The 27,166-nt window shown below is 34.6% G+C and overlaps 1 protein-coding gene across 1 annotated transcript in view; it reads left to right on the forward strand.

The window, feature by feature from the left end:
* Positions 1-26,372, forward strand: part of Col5a2 (collagen type V alpha 2 chain) — a 146,449-nt gene extending 120,077 nt beyond the window's left edge. The window contains exons 32-54 of the mRNA XM_042688346.1: positions 7-51; positions 387-485; positions 2,308-2,415; positions 2,694-2,747; positions 4,439-4,492; positions 4,683-4,736; positions 5,459-5,512; positions 5,893-6,000; positions 6,122-6,175; positions 6,681-6,734; positions 7,358-7,519; positions 8,525-8,632; positions 9,617-9,724; positions 10,682-10,735; positions 12,605-12,712; positions 13,510-13,563; positions 15,389-15,496; positions 15,861-15,914; positions 17,559-17,666; positions 19,598-19,889; positions 21,323-21,510; positions 23,799-24,038; positions 24,723-26,372. Coding sequence (XP_042544280.1) covers positions 7-51; positions 387-485; positions 2,308-2,415; positions 2,694-2,747; positions 4,439-4,492; positions 4,683-4,736; positions 5,459-5,512; positions 5,893-6,000; positions 6,122-6,175; positions 6,681-6,734; positions 7,358-7,519; positions 8,525-8,632; positions 9,617-9,724; positions 10,682-10,735; positions 12,605-12,712; positions 13,510-13,563; positions 15,389-15,496; positions 15,861-15,914; positions 17,559-17,666; positions 19,598-19,889; positions 21,323-21,510; positions 23,799-24,038; positions 24,723-24,869 — 2,415 coding nt within the window. The 3' untranslated portion in view covers positions 24,870-26,372. The remainder of the gene's footprint in view (positions 1-6; positions 52-386; positions 486-2,307; positions 2,416-2,693; positions 2,748-4,438; positions 4,493-4,682; positions 4,737-5,458; positions 5,513-5,892; positions 6,001-6,121; positions 6,176-6,680; positions 6,735-7,357; positions 7,520-8,524; positions 8,633-9,616; positions 9,725-10,681; positions 10,736-12,604; positions 12,713-13,509; positions 13,564-15,388; positions 15,497-15,860; positions 15,915-17,558; positions 17,667-19,597; positions 19,890-21,322; positions 21,511-23,798; positions 24,039-24,722) is intronic.
* Positions 26,373-27,166: the final 794 nt, after the last annotated feature.

Here is a 27,166-nt window from a genome sequence, read left to right on the forward strand (position 1 = left end):
TTATAGGGTGTTCCTGGAGATCCTGGAGCAGTTGGCCCATTAGGACCTAGAGTAAGTAATTTTGTTTCATAATTCACTATGTTTTCCCTTCAACTTAAAAAGGCATCTTTAATCTTAAAGGGGGCTTTATTCGAGCATTCTATTTGTAGGCTAGAGGGAAATCATCTTGTAAGAAATACTTTATCTCAAGATACTCTTTTTATCTCAAGATACGCTACCATACTCTTTAAATTTATGACTTAGCACTAAAATAATAAAATAGAACTTTAGTAATGAGCCATTTCTAACTTTTTCTCTATTAAGTTAAGAAGTTATGTTACAGAAATATTTTGACCCATTTTTAGCTATGGAATTGTGATTGTGTCAACTTTGTAATGTTATGTTAGGGTGAGCGAGGCAATCCTGGAGAAAGAGGAGAACCTGGGATAACTGGACTCCCCGGTGAGAAAGGAATGGCCGGGGGACATGGTCCCGATGGGCCAAAAGTAAGTAGAATGATGATCTGAATGTTGTAAACTTCTAAAACATTTTTCTATAAGAAACATTGGATGGTACTAGAATGTGTATTTCTTGGTTTTCCAAGATGACTCAATTTATCACTTTCTCTTTCCATAATTTTTTAAAGGAAAAATGGTCAGAAACAGATATTTATTTGAATTAAATTATTTTAGAATAGGTGATCCTGCACATTGCTCATTCATTCATTCATTCATTCAGCTGCCTATCAAAGCCAGGCTCTTTTTAAAAAATACATTTTTGTTGTAAAAATAGTGTACAGAGGGGTTACAGTTACATGAGTAAGGTCATGAGTACATTTCTTACTCCTTTGTTTTTCTCCTACTATCCCTTCCTCCCTCCCCCAAACTATTCCCCCCCTCGCCTCGCTTTCCCCCTGAAGTTGTAAAGTTCATTTTCAACATAATGTCTTGTACAGCTCATTGTTACAATGGGTCAGCCTGTATCCCTATTTAAGCGTTTTGTTTTTCCCCTTCCCATCCCCAAATTAGAAAAATCTATATACAATATGCAAGGCACCAGTATCAAATCCAGGGAAAACAGAGGTTACACTGTAGGGGAGGAACATACCAAAAAAACAAAAAAAATCACATAATCCATACATTTTTAATTAGTGCCTAACTAGAACTTTTACTGACAACTAAAGAGAGCTTAAAAAATCTGGGATGACTCTCATGGTGTTGGGCACTTAATGATTAAGTCCCTTATACATGCTTATTGGGGATATTAACTTTTGTTAAAAACTCCCGTGAATGAGCAGAGACAACAAAGAGAACAATTACAGAATTTATTAGGAGGTATTCCTAGTCACAGGTTCCATTTTCCTTGTGTTTGGTTCCCAAAGTTCTACTTTCTACTTTCTATATAAAAATAGTCACTTTTTGAGTCTGAAAGTATAATACATCATAAGGCAAAATCAGTATTCTTTCCTTTGAAGTTCTATTTCATGATTGATAGAAGATAATATATCCAATTTTAGTATGCATAACTGAAGTAGAATTTTTTCTTGTGATAATACGAGAATCCTTAATACCTTTAGGGCCCCGAACAATTGAATAAGCTAAGTTGAATTTAATCATTAAGTTATCTGGAAAAGCAACTAAATACTGCAGGCCCCCTAAAGAAAAAACTGAAATCTTTCTTTTCATCAAATACAAGATCTTTCTTATCTGAAAGGTAGTACCTCATGCCTATAATCCTTAGGAGGCTGAGATCTGAGGATCATGGTTTGAAAATCCAGCCTGGGCAGGAAAGTCTGTGGGATTCTTATTTCCAATTCAGTACTAAAACCTAGAAATGGATCTCTGGCTTAGTTGGAGAGTTCTAGCTGTTAGAAAAAACAAACAAATAACAACAACAAACAGCTCAGGGACAGTGCTCATCCTAACTTCAAGTCTAGGGATCAGAATACACACACACACACACACACACACACACACACACACACTCAAATAAATACATGTATAAATAAGATCTACCTTCTTTATTAGTATCATTATATATAGTGAACAAAAGAAAAACACATTACTTTATTTTAATTTTAATTTTTGTTCAATTTTCTCTCAAGAAAAAAATAGAAACATAAACCAAAAAGCAAAAACAATTCAGATTTTTTTTAATCTCAAAACTTCAGCTCAGAGACAACCTTCCATAATGCAAAGCACAAGTACTAAGCCAAACTATGTGAAATTTCTGACATCCAACTGTTTTTTTTTTAATCTAAAAATCATCAATTTCATATAGTTCAGTCTTAACATACTGAAATTGTCACTTATTACCTGTTTGCATTAGGGCAGCCCGGGTCCATCCGGGACCGTTGGAGATACAGGCCCACCCGGTCTTCAGGGTATGCCAGGAGAAAGAGGAATTGCAGGAACTCCTGGACCCAAGGGTGACAGAGTAAGTCTATTTTATTTTCTAGTTCATTCTTTAGACTTTCTAATGATAATGATTTGGGGGGCAAGCTTTTACTTTTATCAACAAGCTATCAGTGAATTCCAAGTTATTTGTATATTTATTCTCCTAACATATTTATTGAAAAAATGCACAGATGTGATTGTAGATTCAAGAAATAACCATGAAGACAACCTTTAAGTTCTTCTCCTCGTGGAGGTTTGTTCATACATGTAGGGAACAGACAATTGAAGCAACAAATGGTGTCTCTTGTGTTTTTTCAGGGTGGCATAGGAGAGAAAGGTGCTGAAGGAACAGCTGGAAATGATGGAGCAAGGGTGGGTGAGACATGCACCTTCTTCTAGCTGGGCTAGAAAACATTCTAACGATCGTATGAACTTGCTTTAGTTTTTCGAAATGAAGTTAATTTTTGTCCTACTGTAATTAATTGTAAGTGAAATAAATATCTTTGTCCAATTCACACCAAATCTCAAATGCCATCATTCTAATCTTGATTTCCAAGTAAACAGGATTAGGTCATTGTTGAAAGACCAACATAATATATACATTTTCTTTTGGCCTTTGGATTGGGTGATTTAAACAAATGAGCTCACTCTATTTTTTTCTTTATAACCATTATAATTTATATTCAATGATCATTTAAAATGAGTTGGTGTGAAACTCCTTCCAACACAGGCTAAGAGAATTGTATAGTAATGGAAGTTCTGATGTGTTTCTCAATGTACAAGATAACAGAATTACACTACTGTGAGTAATTATTAATGCTTTTAATCAATAAAGAAATTTAACAATTTAAATGTCAAGAGAGATGGTTAATGCAAAAAATTAATACACTTTTTAGAAACAGACATTTAATAGGCTTTAAGTCTTCAAAATTAGCCAACATTTGCCATTCCAAGGATAATCAGACTAGAAGAACAATATTTACAAATATGATTGAATTCCATATTTGTGTGATTAGTCACAGTGGCTCAAACATCCAGTATTTTCTGGAACAGTTTCTGCTATTTCGTGAACTATTTCTGTTCAGTAAGACATAGTTTGCTGTTAGTTGTAAGTATGCTTTAGAAATATGAACTGTTCCAATTCTTTCTGGAATGAATTAATTAAAAAAAAAAAGAAAGAGAGAGGAGGGAGGGAGGAAGGAAGTGGGGGGGTTCTGAGGATGTAGCTTAGTGGTAGAGTGCTTGCCTAGCATGCATGAAGCCCTGGGTTTGGTTCCTCAGTACCACATATACAGAAAAAGCCATAGTGGCACTGTGCATCAAGTGGTACAGTGCTAGCCTTGAGCAAAAGAAGCTCAAGGACAGTGCCCAGCTCTGAATTCAAACCCCAGGACTGGCAAAATAAAAAAGGAGAGAGAGATAGAGGAAGAAAGGGAGGAATGAAGGAAGGAAGGAAGGAAGGAAGGAAGGAAGAGAGAGGGAAGGAGGAAGGAAGAAAGGGAGAAAGAGGAAGACAAGAAGGAAGAAAGGAAGGGAAAAAGGAAAGAAATGAAATTAGCAAGACTTCATTTTTAAATCAGTTAATGTCTGTTGTTATATGATTTAAGAGTAGATTACAAAGCAATAGCATATACTCAAATTTCAAATAAATATTAACAGACTAAGAATAGGATTTCTGCTCAAATAACCTATATTCAAAGTAGATATTATAATGTATATTCAAATTTCAAAGTAGAAGTTAACAAAATTAAACAGGCTAAGAAACTGAAACATTGTCTAAGGATAACTAATATTGAAAAGCAGCTCGTGTATTCATGTTAAGCTAAGTGAGCTTGTAACATTCTGCAGAAAAAATCTGGAAATTGTATTGACCAAACAGAAATTCTGGAAACTCTACAGTTTATATTATTTATTGTAGATAATGACTAAAAATAGCAGGTAAATTATAATAACTTTTATTTGTTTAAAAATGACCATTTTTATATACTCCTTTTTGTTTGCTTAAAAGTGACCATTTTTATGTAATCTTTTTTCTAATATATTTATGTTTTGTTAATTGACAGGGTCTTCCTGGTCCCTTGGGCCCCCCAGGCCCTGCAGGTCCGACTGGAGAAAAGGTAAGTCAAACTGTTATTTTGTATACTTAAAATGAGGAAACCTCATGTTTCCTCTTCCAGAAAATTCTGGGTCTGAGGAAGGCCATCTCAGAATTATCTCCCATATCTATCTACACATGGTACCCAGTATTGTTCAATGGTTTTGTTTCCTACTGCTTGGGACAATGACCACCAAAAATGTACTTTCTAGGGTGAATCTGGTCCTCGAGGTTTAGTTGGCCCACCTGGATCCCGTGGCAATCCTGTAAGTAATAGTATTTTGATATTCTTTGTTATGAAGATGAGCCACCCCAAACAATTCATGATTTATTTGCTTATTTTTATAGAAATCAATCAATCAATCTATCTATCTATCTATCTATCTATCTATCTATCTATCTATCTATCTATCTATCTATCTATCTATCTATCTATCTTCTAATTTCCATGCCTTTTTTTGGGGGGGGGTCCGGTTGTGGGGCCTGAACTCTGGGTCTGGGCACTGTCCCTCAGCTCTTCAGCTCAAGGCTAGCACCCTACCACCTGAGCCACAGCGCCACTTCCGGCTTTTTTTCTTTTTGCTTATGTGGTGCTGAAGAATCGAACCAAGGGCCTCAGGCATACAAGGCAAGCGCTCTACCACTGAGCCACCTTCCCAGCCCCTAATTTCCATGCTTTTTAACTTTTAGTTTTCCATGACTTTTAACTTTTAGTTTTTGAATTACACTTTAAAATATTTTGGGGGTATGAAGTCTTGATGGACAATTTGTTTGCCAAATAATTAAGAAACTTTTTGAGACTCGTGAACTATGAACTCTTGTTTAATAACCTATACATTAGTATCATTTTTAATTATACTTCTCAATCAATGTGTCTAATGTCTCTATAGATACAGTTAACTGCACAAAATTTTTATAAACCTATTTTAAAATATTCTTATTTACAATAATAATGTATGAAAGCTTAATAATCTTTATTTTCTCTTAGGGTTCTCGTGGTGAAAATGGCCCAACCGGGGCTGTTGGTTTTGCGGGACCCCAGGTATACTTTTCACATATCTCTAATTTGCAAATTAACAATGTTCTTGTAGATAAAGTAGTTTAAATATTATTATCATTTTTAAGTTATATTAAAATTTCTGAACAGTTTTCTAGGCATTATTCTCATTTTCAATATACTTTTCACAGGTAGCACATAAATGTTTACAGTGTTTGAGCTTACCTATTTGTTATAAAAAAATAAAGTATGCCAGTATAGACAATCTAAATATTTTATTATTATTTTCTTCTATTATGCTTTAATTCTGATTACAAACATCATTTAACAAGAAGCAACCAAATGGTATATTAATATTATACGAATGGTAATTAATGTGTGCATTAACCTTACAATCAGTTGTTCATCTCTGTGATTGAACATAGGGGCCTGATGGACAGCCTGGAGTGAAGGGAGAACCTGGAGAGCCAGGGCAGAAAGGAGATGCCGGATCTCCTGGACCACAAGGGCTTGCAGGGTCCCCTGGCCCTCATGTAAGTTAGAAAAAAAACCAAATGAACCAAAAGACATAATTTGAGTCTAGTTCTGAGTTAGAGTGTCCATTAAGCCTATTGTGCAGTAGGTGTCTAATGGGTTTTTGCTCATTTTATGTAGGGTCCTCATGGTGTTCCAGGGCTGAAAGGTGGTAGAGGAACCCAGGGTCCACCAGTAAGTTGCTTTCATACTATTGAGAATTGGCTCAACTCATCCACGTTGTCTATTACTTCCTTGCCTCATCAAAGTTAATCTTCATGAAACTTTAACAAGGATTAAATGCATTACCTATACAGTGAAGCAAAAGAATACTTACAATGGAGATCATTTTGTAATTTGAAATAGCCAGCTGCTTTGTGTGTGAAATAAATAATGTCTTACCTAAGCAAAAGGGTAAACAGATAGTGTGAAAACGTTTGCATTATATGATTCTGGGAAGTATCTGGTGGATATCCAAGTTAAAGAAGACTAGAATGGTAAAATCTGTGCCCTTTCTACAAACCAATCCAGATTCTTTCTCAAAAAAATATACTGCATGAGGAAAAATTAAACATATAATTACAATGTAGTAGAGACTCTCATGACCCAAGTTCTCCTCTGAAAAGGTAGAACTTAGGAAAATACGTATAACTAATAAATACTACTTTTAAAAATTGGTCCTATCATGTTATATTCCTAGGGTGCTACAGGATTTCCTGGTTCTGCAGGCAGAGTTGGACCCCCAGGTCCTGCTGTAAGTAGAATTAGTCATTCAAGTAATTTATAATAGAATGAAAACACACACACACACACACACACACACACACACACACACACACACACTCATGCCTACACATTTGAGCTATTGTTTTTATTTATTTATCTGATTATAGCTCTTTTGCAATACTTCATTGTTATTTCGTCAAAAATGTTTGAAAATCCCATATTTCTGGGAGGAGCTTATTTTGAAAATCCTTCTTAGTCCCAATATCAGCTATACCCAACATTTATAGTATCAAGTGCACAAAACAATTCCATTAATTATGATACATCTTTGAAACTCTCCTTAATAAATGTTATTGTAAGACTCAATCAGACAGAAACAATGTTCTATCTCCATATTTGGAACAGAGCTTTATTTATATTTGAAAATTCAATTTAATTTCACTGATAATGAAACCCAGATTTTCTTCAGGAGTACAAATCCACAGCTATGATTTGTTTTGTTTCTGTCTACATAGTGACAGATTATCTCACAGGGAAAATGAACCTAAAAATTTGGCCATCTGCAGAAAAGGCAGATGAGGCCTGTGGGCCAATCCCTTTTACCTGGCTTTTACTTTTCCCTCCTTGATGTTCTTTCCTGTATTAAACCAGGGAGCTCCAGGACCTGCAGGGCCTATAGGAGAGCCAGGGAAGGAGGGACCTCCAGGGCTTCGTGGGGACCCTGGCTCTCATGGACGAGTGGGAGATAGAGGACCAGCAGGGCCGCCTGGTGGCCCAGGAGACAAGGGAGACCCAGGAGAAGATGGGCAGTCTGTAAGTTTGGTACCTTTGTTTTATGCCATCTCCACTTGCCATATTTTTATGAAATACTTATATAAAAATCACTTTCCCAAAGAAGCTGGTAAATTAACTGAGTATGTTCCTAAATCCTTTTAGGTGAATTATAGGATTTTTAATTCAAACAATCTGTTTTAAGAAAAAAATATGTATAAATATTTTTGGAAAAGTAATGAGCATAGATTTTAAAGAACTAAACAAAAATATTATTTGTTAAATATAGTATGTGAAGACAATCAAACATATTTTTAGTGACTATCATTAAATATTAATACATTTAGGATATATTTAGAGACATACTATTTCTTAACTCTTTACATTTCTGATTTTAGGAGGAAAATATTTCTTTGAATAGTTCAGCTTTTTTCAGTCAAAATTCATATTATTTATTAAATTCTTTGTAGCTAGTGAAATGTTTTTACCTTTAAATAATGTTAGAGACTGAATTACAGCTGTGACTGTGCATATATGTTTAGGTATATAAACTATAATATCTATCATCTATTATAGTTTTGTGAAATGTATATAAACTATATGTATAGCTAGGTGCCGGTGGCTCACACCTGTAATCCTAGCTACTCAGGAGGATCTGAGATCTGAGGATCTTGGTTCAAAGCCAGCTGGGGCAGGAAAAGTGTGTGAGACTCTTATCTCCAATAAACCACCAGAAAAACGGAAGTGGCGCTGTAGCTCAAATGGTAGAGAGCTTGCCTTGAGCTGAAGAGCTGAGGGAGAGGCCCAGGCCCTGAGTTTAAGCCCCATGACCGACAAAAATAAAAAAATAAAAAATAAACTATATGTATATAGTTGTACAAGTATATAAACGATATCTATTTATGTATCATCTATCTATTGTAGTTTTGTGAAAGAGAACTTTGTAAATATTGAATTACCCATCAAACCATAATCAATCTATTGTCAAATCTGTAGATATGGCTCTGTTATGTAGAAGTAGTAATTATAGTTTATCATCAATATTAGGGTCCAGATGGTCCACCTGGTCCTGCTGGAACTACTGGGCAAAGAGGGATTGTGGGCATGCCTGGACAGCGTGGAGAACGGGGCATGCCGGGCCTGCCGGGCCCCGCGGTGAGTAGCTGTCTCTCAATACTTGACCTTACCTATGCAGTGCAATTGGTTCTGAGAGAATTGATTTTTTAACTGAATAGATTAAACTGTTATGAAGTGACACAAATTCTGAGTATATTAAAAACCATCTGATCTTACAGGGTAAAAGCTTAACCACCTTGCAAAGTCTTTTGAAAATGTAGTTGTTTAACCCTGAGGCTAAAGAAGTAAGCACATAAGGATTTTGTTTTTTGATGAGTTTAAAATCTTTCTTCAAGAATTTTTAAAAAGATGCATAAAGCCAGAAATGGGTATAAACTGATGAGCAGGTGGAAACTTTTAAAATAAACATCTTTAACAAAAGAACTCCTATTTCACAGTAAACCATCAAAGGGAAGAAGTAGTTGAGCTAAAGTAGTATTAGAGCTGAATGTGGGATGAACTCTAAAGAAGGGTTCTGGAGGTAATCTCTTTTTTTTTCCTGAGGGTGTCTAAGAATGTCATATTTTTGGAGTACAGATGAAAGTTTGATATCTTGATTTAATGTTGGTTTTTTAGAGACTAAATTTTACCAGAGAAGTATTTACAATGCCTGAAGGAAGAAAATAATTATATTCTATATTGATATTGAATGGAGAGAGGGGGGAGAGGGAGAGGGAAGGAAAGAGAGGGGGGAGAGGGAGAAGCAAGGAGAGAGAGAAAGAGAGAGAGAGAGGAAGGAGGGGGGGAGGGAGAGACAGAGAGCACTATGGAGAGAACCTTAAGTGGAAATCTGAAGCCATCAAATGAGGAGTTAAGTTAGAGCAACAGAATAATAAGGGCTGCATCTCTTGATACAGATTCTAGAAGTACAGAATTTCTTTTGTTTCTTCTGATATGCTACAAGGGAAGTAATAAAAAGTCATGCATGAATTCTATAGGATACTGGACAGTTATTGATACAGGAGACAATGAGTCACCTTTGGTTGCTCAGAAGTGGTTGAGTTATTTGTATTTCACTTTCAGGGCACACCAGGAAAAGTAGGACCAACTGGTGCAACAGGAGATAAAGGTCCACCAGGGCCTGTGGGACCCCCTGGCTCAAATGGTCCTGTCGGAGAACCCGGACCAGAAGTGAGTACTTCATTGAAAATAGCTCTATTTTGTTACCTGGGTGTCAAGAGGACAGTTTTTTTTTCTTTTGCATGTAAAAATAACTTAGAATTTTAAAAACTTGTCGCGTATTTATCTCGTCTAGAACTAGTGACTTAGTGACTTAGCTTTTGTCAAATTGTTCTGAAGGTGAAAGGACGTGCCCATTCATCTCCTTTGTTATTATTTCATTTTGCAATGGATATTTATCAAAATTGCCAACTCTTATGGTGATAGGATTAATGTGACTATTAAAGATTGTAAAAAGGGCACAGCAAGTAGAGGACATTTTGCTAAGTGTTGCTATAAAGCAGCATTATGGATGTCTTGTTCTTTTAGACACTTTGGGGTGGAAATCAGTTTTTGACAGGTAATTCCAGAACTTAAAGGTGGTAATACCCTCTGTGAAGTACTTTAATGAGTGAGTCACAGTGACACTCTCCTGAAAAAATTAATCAGTAGTTTTCAGGGCTAATATATTAAACAATAAAAGCATTGTTAAGAAATCAATCAAAATAAAATAAGGGAAGAAGGCCATACATTTTGAAAGTAATTCAATATAACCAGAAAACAGTTACTTGATTCCAAAACTATAAGAATATTCATTGGAGAAACTCAAGAAGTGAAAACAACATTCATTGAAAAGACAGACAAAATATAAAATGGTAATAATTTAATTGTACTCTGCTTATTTCAAGGTAGTTAAGGAGTTGTTTAAAATTATGAATCAGGAATGGTTGTTAGGAAATATTAATTTTAGAAGAAGTTGAAAATATTAGGAACATGATAGACATCTTTCTTCTGCTGAGATTTTTCATATGGTAATTTAAGTTTACAAAAGAGAAGTGTAAAATACGTAGTTAATTTTCTGAAAATTGGGATGAAAGTTTTCATTAAAACTACCCAGTTAATTCATTTTTTAAATATTGTTTTACCTAGGGTCCAGCTGGTAATGATGGGACCCCAGGACGGGATGGAGCTGTTGGAGAACGTGTAAGAGCAATGTTATAAAAATCTAGGTTTACCTAAGTCTGAAATCATTGAGAGTTTAGTATTATATTTAAAAATCTAAACTTTCTTCTCATAGGGCCCAGGCAGCTCTGTTTTTCCTTCTGATGATAGTGCTACTCTCAGCCTCCCGCCCCATGTGTCTCTCTGTGTTTTTCTGGGAATTAAATTCAGATTCTACAGCAGAACTTGAGCCACATCCCCAATTTCCTATAAATGTTGCCCTTTTTGCCCTGGCTGGCTTTCCACTGGTCCTTCTGTGTTCACCTCCTGAATAGTTGGGATTATAGGTGTGAACCATCAGGTCCAACCCATAACAAAACGCTTTGTAAGGTCTTAAGTTTTAAAAATATTTTAAATCAATAGTGCTTAAATAAATGGCAAATTATAAAAGCATTTTTATGAAAAGCAGGGAGTATATTGTGTTCTTTTCTGGCGCAACATAAAGGCTCTGTGAGGACACACACACGCACACGCACACACACACACACACACACACACGGAATGTTCTAAGTTGCAAAATTATTCACAAAAGTACAAAAGTTCAAATAGAGCTGTGAGACATGAATTTCTCTACTCACCCTCTAAAGTGAATGATTTATAGCCATGTGCTTTCTAAACACTATACATTCCCTGATGTGTTTTAAAATTAAACATGTGCTGAACTGAAAATTCTTTCAACTCTGGTTTAAGTTCAGTCCTTTTAGCAGTTGCACACTTGTCTTCAGCTACACACCAGGCTGCTCTGAAGTCTATTATGATGGAGTAGCTCTACCTTTTAAAGATTCCTAATTAGCTGAAGAATTTGAAGCTAAAAACTTCTAATTTGGAAACTTGATCTGCTAAGAAACTAGCTATGCAATCGAAAGTTTTGCTTGAGGTACCTTCTAAAATAATTTTGGAAATCTGTGGAGACTTGTTCTCATTTTAATTCACTGTCTCATTTATTTTAAGTCACAAAGTTAAATAGTTGTAATGAAGGTAATTCCTGATAAAAATCTGAATGTGTGCGGGCTTTAAATGATTTTTTTTCCCAAATCCTTTGAGTTGGCAGTTTAGCTTCTTCAATTTCTTGTAACTTAGCTACCAAAATTTATCCTGATTGCTAAATGTATCAGTCAGCTAGTAGTTGTTAATTCCTGCAAGAGAATGAAATCTGGCTGCATTTTAAGTAAAATAATTGTATTCACACATGTTCACATCACAATTATCTCACTTCTAACTTCTTAAGAGGAAAATGTAAGATTATAGGAATCATCTGGATAAAATAAGAAACAGCCTCTTTCTTTGTAAATTCCTCTTAGCTTCACTTCAAGTGAACCCTGTACTCGAGAAACAGCATGATCTAATGCCTAGAACTATTTACTCTTTGAGACATTGCCTATAATAAAGTTGCAGATGGTATAGTATCAGTTTTTCTCTCATAAAATGTGAAATGGGCAAGTGGGAAAGGGATGTTAAAAAACCAGTTTTCTGAAAAACAAGATTAAAAATCTGGATGGTATATTTCCTTCAAATTTTTCTTTCATTCACACTTTTGGGAGAGGCTTTATGTACTGTTAGTTTACAAACACTCCAGATTGAGAATAGCTGGTCTCCTGTACTCTAATTATATTGACTGTGGGAGCAAACGGTGGAATGAAGGGGTGGATGGGACCCACTAAAGGAACATGGTCTTTTTCTCTCCATGTGGCTTTATGAGTGGGCATGCACATGGAAAATACTTGTGTGGAAATAATAGATTAAATGTTTAACAGGCATTTTTCATAATGTGGATAGACAATGAATATATAGAATATTTTTGTGGTGGAATAACTGATAAAAAGAATAATTTTAATGCTATTTCTATGTTAGGGTGATCGTGGAGACCCTGGACCTGCAGGTCTGCCTGGTTCTCAGGGAGCCCCAGGAACTCCTGGCCCAGTTGGTTCACCTGGAGATGCAGGACAGAGAGGAGAACCGGTAAGAAGGGACTTGATTTCACACTGACAAAAATATACTGCACCATAAGTTACACAAATGCATGCAAGCACCAGTCATATGCACTGGGTCATGAACTCATGCAAAGACCTATAAACAGGTAATTACGAATTTACATCCCAGATTAGTCTTTTCTTTCTTTTAATTATTACCTTGTAGTTCTACAAAAGAGTTGCCATTTAACACAGCAGTTTATGAATACAGCATATCTTGATCAATGTCACTTACCCCTTTTAACATTCTCACCCATTCTTCCCCTACTTTCCCCTTCCCTCACTCTTCTTTGTAGGATATACTTTGGATTCTTGTTGTATTCTCCCCCTCTTCTCTTTGTCTATCCCTTTCCCCTTGGCCCCAGCCCACCCCTCTCCCATATCTACTTCCTTGTGTTTTATTTTGCTGAACTTTGATTTTGCCCTTTCTAAAGAATTACACTATTTGAGCTTTCCCTTGAATCTACCATCTTAAAAATACCTAATTTTGAATAATTAAGAATGGTGTAATTCATGGAAAATGTAATAAATATGAATAAATTAAGCAAGTAACAAGTTTGTAATCAGCTTCAGTGATATTTATGTATTACTTTAGAAGTAGTTTTGGAGTCAGCACATTCTTTCTTACTTACATATGGACATTCAACGAATTTCAATAAATTATACATAGTGTATATGTAAATCACACACAAATATCACACTGAAAGCATGTTCTTTAAAGTCCTGTGTCTATAGAATATATGCATAAATATTTTTAGATGCTAATTTGTGTGAATCTTTTTCTAGGGTTCTCGAGGTCCTATAGGACCACCTGGTCGAGCTGGGAAACGTGGTCTACCTGTAAGTCCTATGTTTTTTTTTTCTTTTCTGAATAAATACATGTATTCTTCTTTAAAATGTACTTTCATGGAAAAAGTATGATCTAAGCATTCAAAAATAAGAAGGACAGGGAAAGACTGATCAACAGGTACTAAGTTATAGGTAGACAGAAGCAAAGATTATGTTGTGATATGTCATAGGATAAGCTATACAAGCAATAATGTATCATAGATTTTAAATAGTTAATGTAAGAAAAGCCAAGTACATAATAGGGATAACTTTATATTTATACGAGTTATGCTAAAAAGTCTTACAAGAAAACGATTTGAAATCTCTTTGTAATTTGAAAAGCATTATTCAAATATCATGCTTCATTTGCAATTAGACTTTCCTGTCTATGTTTTGATCTCTTTGGTATTTATAATCACTTGCAGGTCAAATATCATTATACAGATGTTTAACTATTTTGTTTCTCTCATATGTGCAAGCTAGTAAGCAATAGTTCTCACCCTTATTTATCAAAGTCCATATTCAAGAAGAAAATTATATCTTTAAATTTATGCCAATAAAGCTTTGTTATACTGTTCCATTGAAAAGATTCGGACTAATTTTGATATATAATTTTACATTGCTGCATAGTGAATGAAATCCAGCTTTGTTTTTATTATAAAAAGACTGTTATACTGACTGACAATACAGAAATCCAAATTAAAAACAAGGAAAATAAAACTCAAACTCACAAGGAAAAACTTGTACCTAAGAGCTAGTGGATTTGATGATTCCATCTATTGTTCAATGTGAGTCAACTGGTACTTTAGGAAAACCCTTAAGACAACAGAAAATAATCCTACTCCTCTTGTCTGTTTACAATGATCCACTGAATTTATGGAACTGTTTTTGTTTGCCAGGATCTAAAACAAAACAAAGTATTCAGAGAAAACAATAATAGGAACAATAAAAAAACATTTGAGATCTATCAGATGATTTTCACCTCTTCTATGGGTGCAGCTTGTAACACAAAATAACATTCCTCATTATGACTTTCTTCTTTATTTTCTGAGGAACAGGATCTCTAGTTTGAGATACAGATATTGAAGATCTGATAAGGATCCCATATGGATGATTTAAAAATGAGAGTGGTTTATTGATGATATTTCAGTTTTATGTGCTTATTTTTTTCTCCTTTCCCAACTGTCATCTTCATTTAGTTCATTTATATCTACAGATTTCACAAACATTTCCTTCTTCAAGAAAGCTTAAGAACAATACTTGGTTTCATTCTATAGAATCTACTTACGTTAGCAATATTTTAGTTAAAAACCTCAGCTTGGTTGGGAAGGTGGCTCAGTGGTAGAGCGCTTGCCTTGCATGCATGAGGCCCTGGGTTTGATTCCTCAGCACCACATAAGCAGAAAAAGCAGAAGAGCTGAGGGACAGTGCCCAGGCCCAGAGTTCAGGCCCCATGACTAACAACAAAAAACAGCTAAAATTGTGATAGGTGTTTAACTGTTTAGCTAACAAGCTCAGACTTAAAATGATAACATTTTACTAAGAACATCAGATAAATGTTCAAACCCTGAATCTTTGAGAAAGCAATATGATGCACTTATTTTTTTTCACTGACCACCTACAACTCCATGGGAAAATAGACACAATTTGGGGGTATGATGCTATTTAGGTAAGTAAATATGTTCATTCATGTAAAATAAAGTACAAAAAAATTGTAATAAATACAACTCTGTAATACATTCATTGATGTACAATAAATTGTAATAAATGCAACTCTAAAAGTTCAGTGAGTTGTACTCTTAAGAAAGTAGTATCAATGGCATTACTGTATTTCTAGGGACCACAAGGACCTCGAGGGGACAAAGGAGATCATGGAGATCGGGGTGACCGAGGTCAGAAGGGCCACAGAGGCTTCACTGGTCTTCAGGGTCTTCCAGGACCCCCTGTAAGTTATTTCTTTACATGCTACTACTCCTTGCATGTGAAAATACATGAGTATATTAACACGTATTTATTGATAAGTACATTAAGCATCTCATTTTAATTTCAAAATTATCTTGGTAAATGCCCAGTTACACAATATAATTACCTGTATGTAAGGTGTAATTTTGAGGGGAAGAAGTTAAGCAAAAAGCTGTATGTTTCTATAATGGTCTTTAATATTAGAGAACACATGGAGACATAGCTGAAATTGACAATTTAGTAGTTCATGATGCTGCATCAATAAAATATATTTATAGAAAAACTGTCAACAAATAATGCAAGATACAAATATTTTAGTAACGTTTTTAAATTTTCTTTTTATATAGGGTCCCAATGGTGAACAAGGCAGTGCTGGGATCCCTGGCCCTTTTGGTCCTAGAGTAAGTAATCAAAATAAATCAGCTTTAGAAGTAAATAATATTTCCTTTGGTGATACAATACAAATTCTTCACTACCATTTGCATGGTATTGAACATGGAGTTGATTCATATTCTTTGAAGTTAGCAGCAAATACATGAGAGAAACTATAGAGCAACTAGTTTTAAGTAGACCTATCTTAAATATGGCATATTAGATGTAATAACATGTGCCCATGTTAAAGTCTCCCACCTAAGGCTTGTATGTATTTGCCATTCAATTAATCACTTTGGGATCATTTAAATTTTCATTGAAATTTTATTCTTTGAATTGACAAATTGGATCTATTCATAAAGATTTATTTTATCCTTTTAAAAGTACAATATTTTCTTGATCCATTCATCTACTGAGGGGCGTCTAGAAAATGTGGTATATATATGCAATGGAATTCTATGCCTCCATCAGAAAGAATGACATTGCCCCATTTGTTAGGAAATGGAAAGGCTTGGAAAAAATTATATTAAGTGAAGTAAGCCAGGCCCAAAGAAACATAGGTCCCTTGGTTTCCCTTATTTGCAATAACTAGTATATGTCTAAGACATGCAGAAACGGTCAGATAAGTTGATGTTAGGCTAAATGAACCCCAAGATAAAGATTCAAATGGTTTTTCTTTCTTGGTATTGTTTCTAATATATTTATAAGATGATTTCTTTGTTGCTTTGTATGTCCCTCCCCCATGGTATAACCCTTGTTTTCACTGTATTTGATGTTGGTATAATTTGGGGAGGGGAAGGGCAAAAACAAATTGTTTAAATAGAGATACAGGTGGACCCATTGCAACAATGAGATGTACAAGATGTTATGTGGAAAACGAACTTTACAATTTTGGCGCAGGGGCAGGGGGGGAGGAGGGGTATTGGGGTGGAGATGGGAAGGGTAAACAAAGGAGGAGGCAGCAATGCTCGGTAAGAAATGTACTCATTACCTTGCTCATGTAATTGTAACTCCTCTGTACAGTATTTTCACAATAAAAATAGTACAATATTTTCTCAGAAATAATATGAATAAAGCTACTTTTGGAAATAATTCAAATTGGAACCCATGTTTGAAATACTTAGAAATGTTGCACTTATGTTTATTCTGCCTCTTCTAAGTCATTTTGAGCCTAAAGATAATTGGAATATGTAATCATTTAGACTACAGGAATAATTCTAGAACAAATTATAAGAATTAATATGAAATATATATCTAAAGATAATACTTCATATATAGAATAGAAAATAGTAGAGACAATTATTATTATGTGGTTTTATTTTGTGAGGTAAGTACTTGAAGTTCACTTCTAACCAATGCTTCAAATTTTGTCCTTATTCTAAAGTAATTGAACTTATTTGTGATTTGCTTAAATAATTGTTACTAATGAATTAGGAGATTAGCCTATTACAATTTTAACCTGTTTTGGTCTCTGACCGTGCATGATTGATGAATGATTTATGTTTGATGAGTTTGTGAAGGTTTTGAATTACTGCCTGACCATTATTAGTTATTAAGAAATTTAAGATATCATTGTAATAACTAAATCTATACAATGCAAATAGTTCTTTGATGAACAAAATTATTGCAAAGTATTTCTACGCCAGACCTAAAACAATCTTATTTTCTTTCAGGGTCCTCCAGGTCCAGTTGGTCCCTCAGGCAAAGAAGGAAACCCTGGGCCACTTGGACCAATTGGACCACCTGGTGTTCGGGGCAGTGTAGGAGAAGCAGGGCCAGAGGTAAAGTCACAGAGATTGCATGCAAGAAATTTCATTGATGCCAGTGGATTGGCTTCCCATCAATACTATCTGTGTTGCCTGATATACAAAAGACTCAATGGACTCTGCTAAGAGTCACACAGAGTTAGTCTGTGCAGGTAACTATTTCAAACATTTTAACCTGGAGAGTCTATAAAATAGAAACCGAAGATACTCAAACCTTGATTTATGATATCCATAAGAGCAACTAATAAGTTCTCATATAAGTTCTTTTTATAATTATGCAAATGTTGTTTTGCATTCAATGACAAAGATACCTGTGATGTTTCTTTATTACTTCATAAATGCTAGAAAACAATGAAGTATATGAGATTGAATTTTTCTCTGTTGTAAGTGTCCACAAAAGATTTCAGTGAAAACTGCTAATAGTCTTCAAGTGAAGATATTATAAAGCTATCAAGTCCATTAGTCTGTATCTTTTCCAACTTCTAGAAAGACTCATACATCTCCCAGTTTTTCCTCTGAGCGAGCACTGGTGTACATGTGTGTATAAGCTTCTGCTTCCTTCTTGGTCTATATCTGGTCTGATTTACCTTCTGTTTTGTCTTTGCTCCTCAGTGGAAACTCCATTATACTAAATTTTTATTATTTACTATGGAAATAGTAAATAGGCTTATGTTTCCTATTGTCAAGAAGAGTGCTTCTTTTTTTCTATGAATAGAAATCTTATTTTTCTGTCTTTTTTTGTGTTTCACTGGCATTTGACAGATAAAAAAATATTTTCCCTTTACATTAGAAAAAAAGAATGCATGAAATCGTCAAGATGAAAGAGAGAGAGAGAGAGAGAGAGAGAGAGAGAGAGAATAACAAAGCATTGACATGAAAAGTTAAATGACTTGTCTGGAGCCATGAAGAAAAGTAGCCAAGCCCATGTTAGAAATGCAGCCTGTTGAATCTCAGGGCTGTGCTTGCTTCTTGAGGTGTGGAGCCTGCATTTCTTTAGATTGTTGTCTAGTTCTTCCAAGTTGCTGGGTTTTTTTTTTTTTTCTGGTCTTGGGACTTGAACTCAGGGCTGGGCATTGTCACTGAGCCTCTCTGTGCTCAAGGCTAGCACTCTACCATTTGAGCCACAACACCAGTTCTGGCTTTTTCTCAGTAGTTTATTGGAGGTAAGAGTCTCATGGACTTTCCTGCCCAGGCTGGTTTTGAACTGCAGTCCTCAGATCTCAGCCTCCTGAGTAGCTAGGCATGAGCCACCAGCACCCAGCTAGTTTCTGGGTTCTTGTGAGACACAGAAGGCAATTCCTATGCATTACCACTTTTATAATTTATCTCATTTGGCAGGAGAGCTCTTTATTTAAGTCAATAAAAGGATTAAAAGGAATTTCTTTCAATTTTGTTTAATACGGAGAATTTTTATGTGCACTATAACTAATAAAATGACTGTTGTGTCCCCTTGATTAGGATTTAGAGATTCAAAAAGGGAATCTTGCAGGTGTTTCTTGTGGATGTTGACTTGGTATTGTTCAGAAGCAGCACCCATATCATGACTGTAGTCCTTGTTCATCTTGCGTCCATACCTACTTTTAGAACATTTTAGTGCTACCCTGCTCCAAATAGTTTTGATATGAATGAATATATATGCCTGGCCTTAACATAAAGTATATTGGATTTTTAGTTTAGACATCAAAGCAAATATTGTGTGCTTTACTCTTTATTCATCACAGATGCTGACTTGCAGACACATTGCCTGAACAACAGGGATCATTTCCCATTTTTCTAATCCTGTGCCTCAACAGGCCAGCTCCATCTTCTTACCGAAAGATCCCTAGTATCCTGAGATTGCATTCCATTTCCAATGTCACATTGTATATATATACAAATATCACAAGTTCAGGAATCCAATACATAAAAGAATATATTCAATAGTCTTTCAATTTCTTTGCAATTAGGGTCCTCCTGGTGAGCCTGGTCCACCTGGACCTCCGGGCCCCCCTGGACACCTTACAGCTGCTCTTGGAGATATAATGGGCCACTATGATGAGAACATGCCAGATCCACTTCCAGAGTTTACTGAAGACCAGGCAGCTCCTGATGACACCAACAAAACCGATCCAGGAGTCCATGCGACCCTGAAATCACTCAGTAGTCAGATTGAAACCATGCGCAGCCCTGATGGCTCCAAGAAACATCCAGCTCGGACTTGTGATGACTTAAAGCTTTGCCATTCCACGAAGCAGAGTGGTGAGTAGACTTGGACCCATTGGAACAAATTGCATTGTTTCTGATTATATTGTTTTTAAATGCATTCCAAAATATTTTTTTAGCTTTATACTTAGTTATAGACACAAGAAAGAGAGTAAACATGCCACAGAGCTTATAGGTTAGTGGTGGAGTCAATTAACATGGAAAAATATGGAGAGAGATGACATGTTCTGTAATTAATATTCTATTAACTATATAATTTCATCTTTACCTACAAGTCCTAAAATAGCGGTAGTTTCTGCAGAGTAACAGATTTCTGTGTTGATAACTATTTTGAAAAGAATTGCTGAAGCATGGTTAAACATATATATTTTTTTACCCCCATGAATTCTCAGTTTTAACAAAATAACATTTATTGTATTATTGAGAGCCAAATTAAGTACACAGTACTATCCAGATTTATTTGGACATGGAATTCCTTTAATGTAGTTTATATGTCTATGATTGCTCCTTTGGAATCTTTTGCCAGCAGCATGATTTTATCGTGAGATTCTAAGGTACTTAGAAATAGTGCTTCTACCACAGTTGCATGACTGGCATGTACAGTTTGCCCTATTTTGCCATTTTGAATAATTAATAAGACCTAGAAAAGAGGAATGCTACACCATAGAAAAAAAACCTGTGAAATGTTTAAGAGTGTCAATTAACTTTGAAATGACATTGACAGGGAGAGCTACAAATGTTATCTCTGAAGAAAAGACAATTTTATTCTAAACTCTATACCTTCCATTACTCTCATTTTATTTAAAATTTAATATTTATATGTTTCCCTGTATTTATACTCAAACATGCACATAGGCCTAAACATGAACAAATATGTTTATTTGTCCATGTGTCCCATACCAAGCAATGCCTTGGTATAGCTTGCTTCAAATTTTCATATGTATATATATCTATATATGAAAATATTAACTTTAGAGATGATTCATAGCTTCTTGTTGTAGTTCATATATTTAATTATAGTGTTGATTAATGACTTATTATATTATGATTATATTTTTTAAATCTTTGGCTTTAAAAATTTAATGGGAACATATGTATTTTGACAAAACCAATCTCTTTTGATACCATTTCTTTCCTAATAAAATAAGGATAATAACATTTCCATCACACTGATGTTTAGAGCCTTAAGTGTATGGTTTGACAAAATGCCTTACAACAACATCTAACATGTAGAAAGCCCCTCTGTTCCTAACAGTTACTTTTTCCTTAAAGGATATCATATGCTCTTTAAAATGTGCCCTAAATCAGTGAGTTCATAGTTGATTGTTATCATAGTATAATATGAAATCAATCAAATGAAATCAATTATAATAGTATAAATATAATAAAAACATCTCTGTTATTTTGGAGACTAATAATAATGTTGAAGGTAATCTCAATTTATTTATTCCTTTGATTTTGGAAAACAGGTGAATACTGGATTGATCCTAACCAGGGTTCTGCTGAAGATGCAATCAAAGTTTACTGCAACATGGACACAGGAGAAACCTGTATCTCAGCAAACCCATCCAGTATCCCACGTAAAACCTGGTGGGCCAGCAAATCTCCTGACAATAAACCTGTTTGGTATGGTCTTGATATGAACAGAGGATCTCAGGTAATTTAATATGCCTACACAAAATTGTATTCTATATTTTATATTATCTGTTGTAAATTTTTAGCATTTTATAGAGAGGTATGCTGTTACTTTTAATGAAGTATATTTCATTGTTTGTGATATATTTTCATTAATTAGAATTGCAAAGACATTACTTAAATGAAATTTTACTATGAGATTATCATCTTTTTTTGCTTTTTATTTTTCCATCCTGAGGCTTGAACTCTGGGCCTGGGCACTGTCCCTGAGCTTCTTTTGCTCAAGGTGAGAGCTCTACCTCTTGAGCCACAACACCACTTCTGGCTTTTTGGAGTAGTTTATTGGAGATAAGAGTCTCAAGGAGTTTCCTACTGGGACTGTCTTTGAACCAGAGTCTCAAATTTCAGCCTCCTTAGTAGCTAGGATTATAGGCTTAAGCCACTGGCACCTGGCTGATTATCATAAATTTTGAATTATAATTTTCCCATTGATGAAATACAGAAAACTATATTAATTTTAGTTTTCTAATGTTTTGGTCCTCACTGTGTAGTGTAATTACAGAGGTCTTAACAGAATCGAAAGACAGTTATTAGGAGGCTGGAAAACTGTCAGCAGAATCATTTACTGACATTGGGCCTTATAAATTAAGAAAACTTCTCAGAGCCTCAGTTTTGCTAGTGTGAACTAAGTGTGATAATACAGACCCCACTGTCTCCGTGTCAGTGTGTTTAGAGTAATATACAACACGTGCTAAGTGGTAAGAATTAGATGTGTCAAAAATGGAAAAAATTTCTGTAAATGTTTATTTTTATTGAAACCTATAATTACATGGATTGCACTCCTGTTGTTCTGAGTTCTATCATGATGAAAAATTTAGAATTCCATCAGTCCTTGATCTTTTATAGTACACTATGTCTATTTCATCTCAGATCTTGTGGTAGCAGCCTAACTCTAACATCTTCTTATCACCTCTGCTCCTCACCTTCCACCAGAATCCATGCTTACATTCAAGATTATGTGAAAACATGAAGTACCAGTGCAACATATGAACGAATCTGCCATTATTTAATGAGCAAGGAAAAAAATTTAACTACTACGATTTTTTCCTGTAGCAAGTTCAATTGAGAATATTGAAAACAAAGCTCAGCATTGAAAACAAATAACCAAATGCCTACAGGAAATTACTGGCAATTTGCTTGAGCTAATCAAAAAAATATAATTCATGTTTCTTAAGAATATGTGACACTGGGTCACAATAATTTATCATAACCATTAATTTCTAATTCTTACTCAAATTGTTGGTAAATGTGTTATAAATGTTTTATACATAATCAAAGCAGTTTTTAAAATATCTAATCTTCCTTTGTAAAATGATTATTGTTATTGGTTTTAACACCTCATTTGGGGTAGTAAGGAGAGATTCTTACTTGTGAAAATCCAGACATTTCAGGATTTAAAAAAATTGTGGTTAAAATTTTTTTTATTGTAAAGATACTGTACAGAGGGGTTATAGTTACATGCGTAAGGTAATGAATACATTTCCTATCAAGCATTGTTACCCCCTCCTTTGTTTTTCCCCTACTATCCTTTCCCCTCAACTCCCTAACACCTTCCTCCCTCTACCCCACTCCGCAAGTTGTAAAGTTCATTTCAACATAGTGTCTTCTACAGCTCATTGTTACAATGGGTCAACCTATATCCTTGTTTCAGCATTTTGTTATTTCCCTTCCCTTCCCCAAATTAGAAAATGTATACAAGATGCAGGGCACCAGAATCAAATAGTGATAACAGGGGTTATACCAGGGGGGAAGAACATACAAAAGAAACAAAAAAAATCACAAAGAACATTAAAAACAACAGTAACAAAGGAAAAAAACCTCTTGTGTCCCTATCTTGGAGTTCATTTCGCTTAGCATCAGATTATATGGTCATGTGTACATACCTTTTGACCTTTTGTTCTTGTCTGGTAAGACTATCCTAAATGTATACTAGTTATTGCAAATAAGGGAAACTATAGGACCTATGTTTCTTTGGGTCTGGGTTACTTCACTTAATATAATTTTTTTCCAAGTCTTGCCATTTCCTAACAAATGAGACGGTGTCATTCTTTCTGATGGAGGCATAGAATTCCAAAGATTTTTATATGTGTTATATGTATAGGTAGAATAGTTTACTTTATAACAACAAAGTAATACTCTCAAGAATGATTCGGCTAAACTCAATGTATCTGTCACATATCTGTGAGGCATATGAGACCCTTCAGATTATTTTAACAAAGACTTTGTTGTTGTTTTTTGTTTCCTTTTTAGTTTACTTATGGAGATTATCAGTCACCTAACACAGCTGTTACTCAGATGACCTTCTTGCGCCTTTTATCAAAAGAAGCCTCCCAGAACATTACTTACATCTGCAAAAACAGCATAGGATACATGGATGATCAAACCAAGAGCCTCAAGAAAGCTGTAGTCCTTAAAGGGTCAAATGACTTGGAAATCAAAGGAGAAGGGAACATTAGATTTAGATATACAGTTCTTCATGATACTTGCTCTGTAAGTACTATTTGAACTACATTGATCTAGTTGAGAAAAAATAATTCACTTGTATTAAAATTACTGTCATGGCATTTTGTTCATAGCTGTTCTTTAGGGTGAACTTGAACATCTATTAGTACACAAAGAATGTTAGAAGTATTCATGCAAAACAGTAAAGAAAGAACTGGACTCCTAGTATTGGATCCACCTATTTTTCAATTCTGTTTGGTTTTTCATGCAGTAACTCAGTTCCAAGTATACAAAACTGTGATTCTAAAGAGTATGACCAGTCATTGTTTTCTACCTCTTCCCACTTGTATGATAGTATATATATACATACACATACATGCATACATGTATATACACATATCTGTTTACATACATGCATGTATGTATGTATATATACATATGCATATATATGTTGAATGATGAATTATAGATTCTTTTGTGAAAAACCAAAAGAAGGTTTTATATATTGTTACTGATTTTTGGGTAGCAACAAAAAAAGGAAGAAGGAAGAAATGTCAGCAATGTAGGCTAGCTCCTCATTTTATATAACCAGTTGTCTGATACTTAAACAATGCTGTAAAAGATTTTGCTTTTACATTGTAAAAGTTATCTGGGGAAGTTTCTGTCTAAAATGGAAAACTTTGAGGGGAAAAGTTGTATATACTATTAACCTATTGCACCATTTAATTACAGAAGCGAAATGGAAATGTGGGCAAGACTGTCTTTGAATACAGAACCCAGAATGTGGCACGATTACCCATTATAGATCTTGCCCCCGTGGATATTGGCAGTACAGACCAGGAATTTGGTGTTGAAATTGGGCCAGTTTGTTTCATGTAACACAAGCCCAGAAACACCAACAATGAGCACCACAATCAATGACAACCATCACCCTTCACAAAAACTGACCGTTTGAAGTTGATCCTGAGACTCTTGAAGTAATGGCTGATCCCTCATCAGCATTGTACATATAGTCTGAAGTGCCTGGCCTCCTTTTCCTTCAGAATATTTATTTTACTTACAATCCTCAAGTTTTAATTGACTTAAAGTATTTTTGAATACAGCAGTTTAGGTTTAAGCTGATCAATGACAATGACCACCTTAAAAGAAAAGTAAACTGATTAAATAAATGTCTCTTTTCTTCAATTTATTTCAATGTAATGAAAGAGTTGCTTAGTATTTAATGAGGAAATTCTTCTTCCTGGCGGGTAGCTTAATGAGTGGGGTATACAAAAACCATGACACATGTTTTTTTTTGCTTGGCTGTCATTTGAAGAAATAGCAAGTAATGCTCTTTTGTGTCAGATTATCAATGAAAAATGAATCAAAATAATTGAATCTTGTGATAGAAACCCACATACATGTCTTTATTACTGTATTCCTATTACAGAAATTCTTAAAAAATATTTCAGCTTCTCATGATCTTAAATCAGTACAAAATTTAACTCATTTATTTCTTCAAATTCTGAAACTTCGTTAAGGGCTGATAAATTGAATAGTGCCTTTGTCCCTTTTGATACAGTCTATCAAAACAGATGGAAGTAACACACACACACACACACACACACACACACACACACACACACACACGCCACTTAACACATTTTTATTTTCTTACTTAAGGGGATATTGAATACAAATTAATTGACACATACAAAGACCCAAGTTGAGACTCATCCATCTGTACAGAATCGTTATACTGAAGCCTGTAATGAAGAAAAGATCTAGAGAAACATTGTGGAGTTGACTATTCAAATGTGATTATTGGAATTAGTCTATTTGGCCTTGGAACTTTTATAGGAAAAATAACCCAACATTTCTTAGCATGAGCTACCTCATCTCTGGAAGCTGGGATGGACTTTCTATTCTTGTTTATATTTTAGATACTGAAAGGTGCTATGCTTCTGTAATTATTCCAAGACTGGAGATAGGCAGGGCTAAAAAGTATTTTTATTTTACCTTTAATGATGGTGCTAAAATTCTCTCTATAAAAGTCTATAAAAATAAAGATTGTTTCATCAATACCATTTTGTGAAAACCGAGCTGTTAGACTCCCATTTCTGAAGGAAAGTGCATTGTTTCTGTGCCTTTCCCTTGTCCTCCTGTCATATTGTATCTGCAATGCCTTGTAAAACTGCATGTTTCCTAAACAAGAACTTGTAGGGCCCCTTGTGTCTCAAGAGACTTTTTATTCTTACTTGCATTTGTGGGCTCCATTGTTGTGTTTTTTTTTTCAATTTAAAAATAAACAGCTGGGGCCATCTCCAAGGACAAGCCATGCACACAATTTTGGTCATGTATCTCAGCAAAGCATAAAATTAAATTCACGCTTTTCTCATGTCAGTGGTTTTTGTTTTGTGGAATTCCTTTGAACTTATTAGGTCTGTTTATTTCCCCGTACTGAAAGATAGATTGCTGCGGTAAATTTTGCTTAGCGTATTTTTCAGACATGGAGCAAATACTTTACATCATGTACATAGTGGCTTACAAATGAATATCATTCTATGGCATTACTCACAAAGACAATATGACAATGTTGTCATAATCTAACCTTTAAAATATCAGAATAGCATTATTGACAATAAATACAAGAAGTGAATTTTCTATGGTTGAATAAACTGTTAATAAAATACATCTAAAATATTTCACATATGAGTTTAGCCTAAATATTTTCAGTTTATTTTTAATGTTCATTTTATATTTATTTATATTTTATATTTATAATTACTTGTCCTGACTTGATTACTTAAGCTCTACATCTTGAATTTGACTATGTAGCAGAAGATATTTATGAGTTTTCTTATTTTTCAGATAGATGAGCCAAAGTAGGTGGTGATTCTATTAAGTAAAAAAAGCTAATAATTTTGATATACAGAAATATCAATTGTTACTTTTAATGTAGAGCTGAGAAATGCTTTACATAAAAGATTACAGACCCCATTCGAAAGCCTTCAGATTTCTTACCTACATGCCAGGTCTATAAGGTCCCATTAAACTAATGAATTTGTTTTTATGTGCCCCAAAAGTACATTAAACCCCACATAATTGAAAGTGAACTAGTCTACAATTGGGGAGAATAGAGGTGTTAATTTATTATTAATTTATTTAAAACACAAAAAAGGTCCCTAATCACATAA

This window comes from Dipodomys spectabilis, unplaced genomic scaffold (assembly GCF_019054845.1).
Source record: "Dipodomys spectabilis isolate Male_0828 unplaced genomic scaffold, ASM1905484v1 ptg000115l, whole genome shotgun sequence".
Classification (NCBI taxonomy): Eukaryota; Metazoa; Chordata; class Mammalia; order Rodentia; family Heteromyidae; genus Dipodomys; species Dipodomys spectabilis.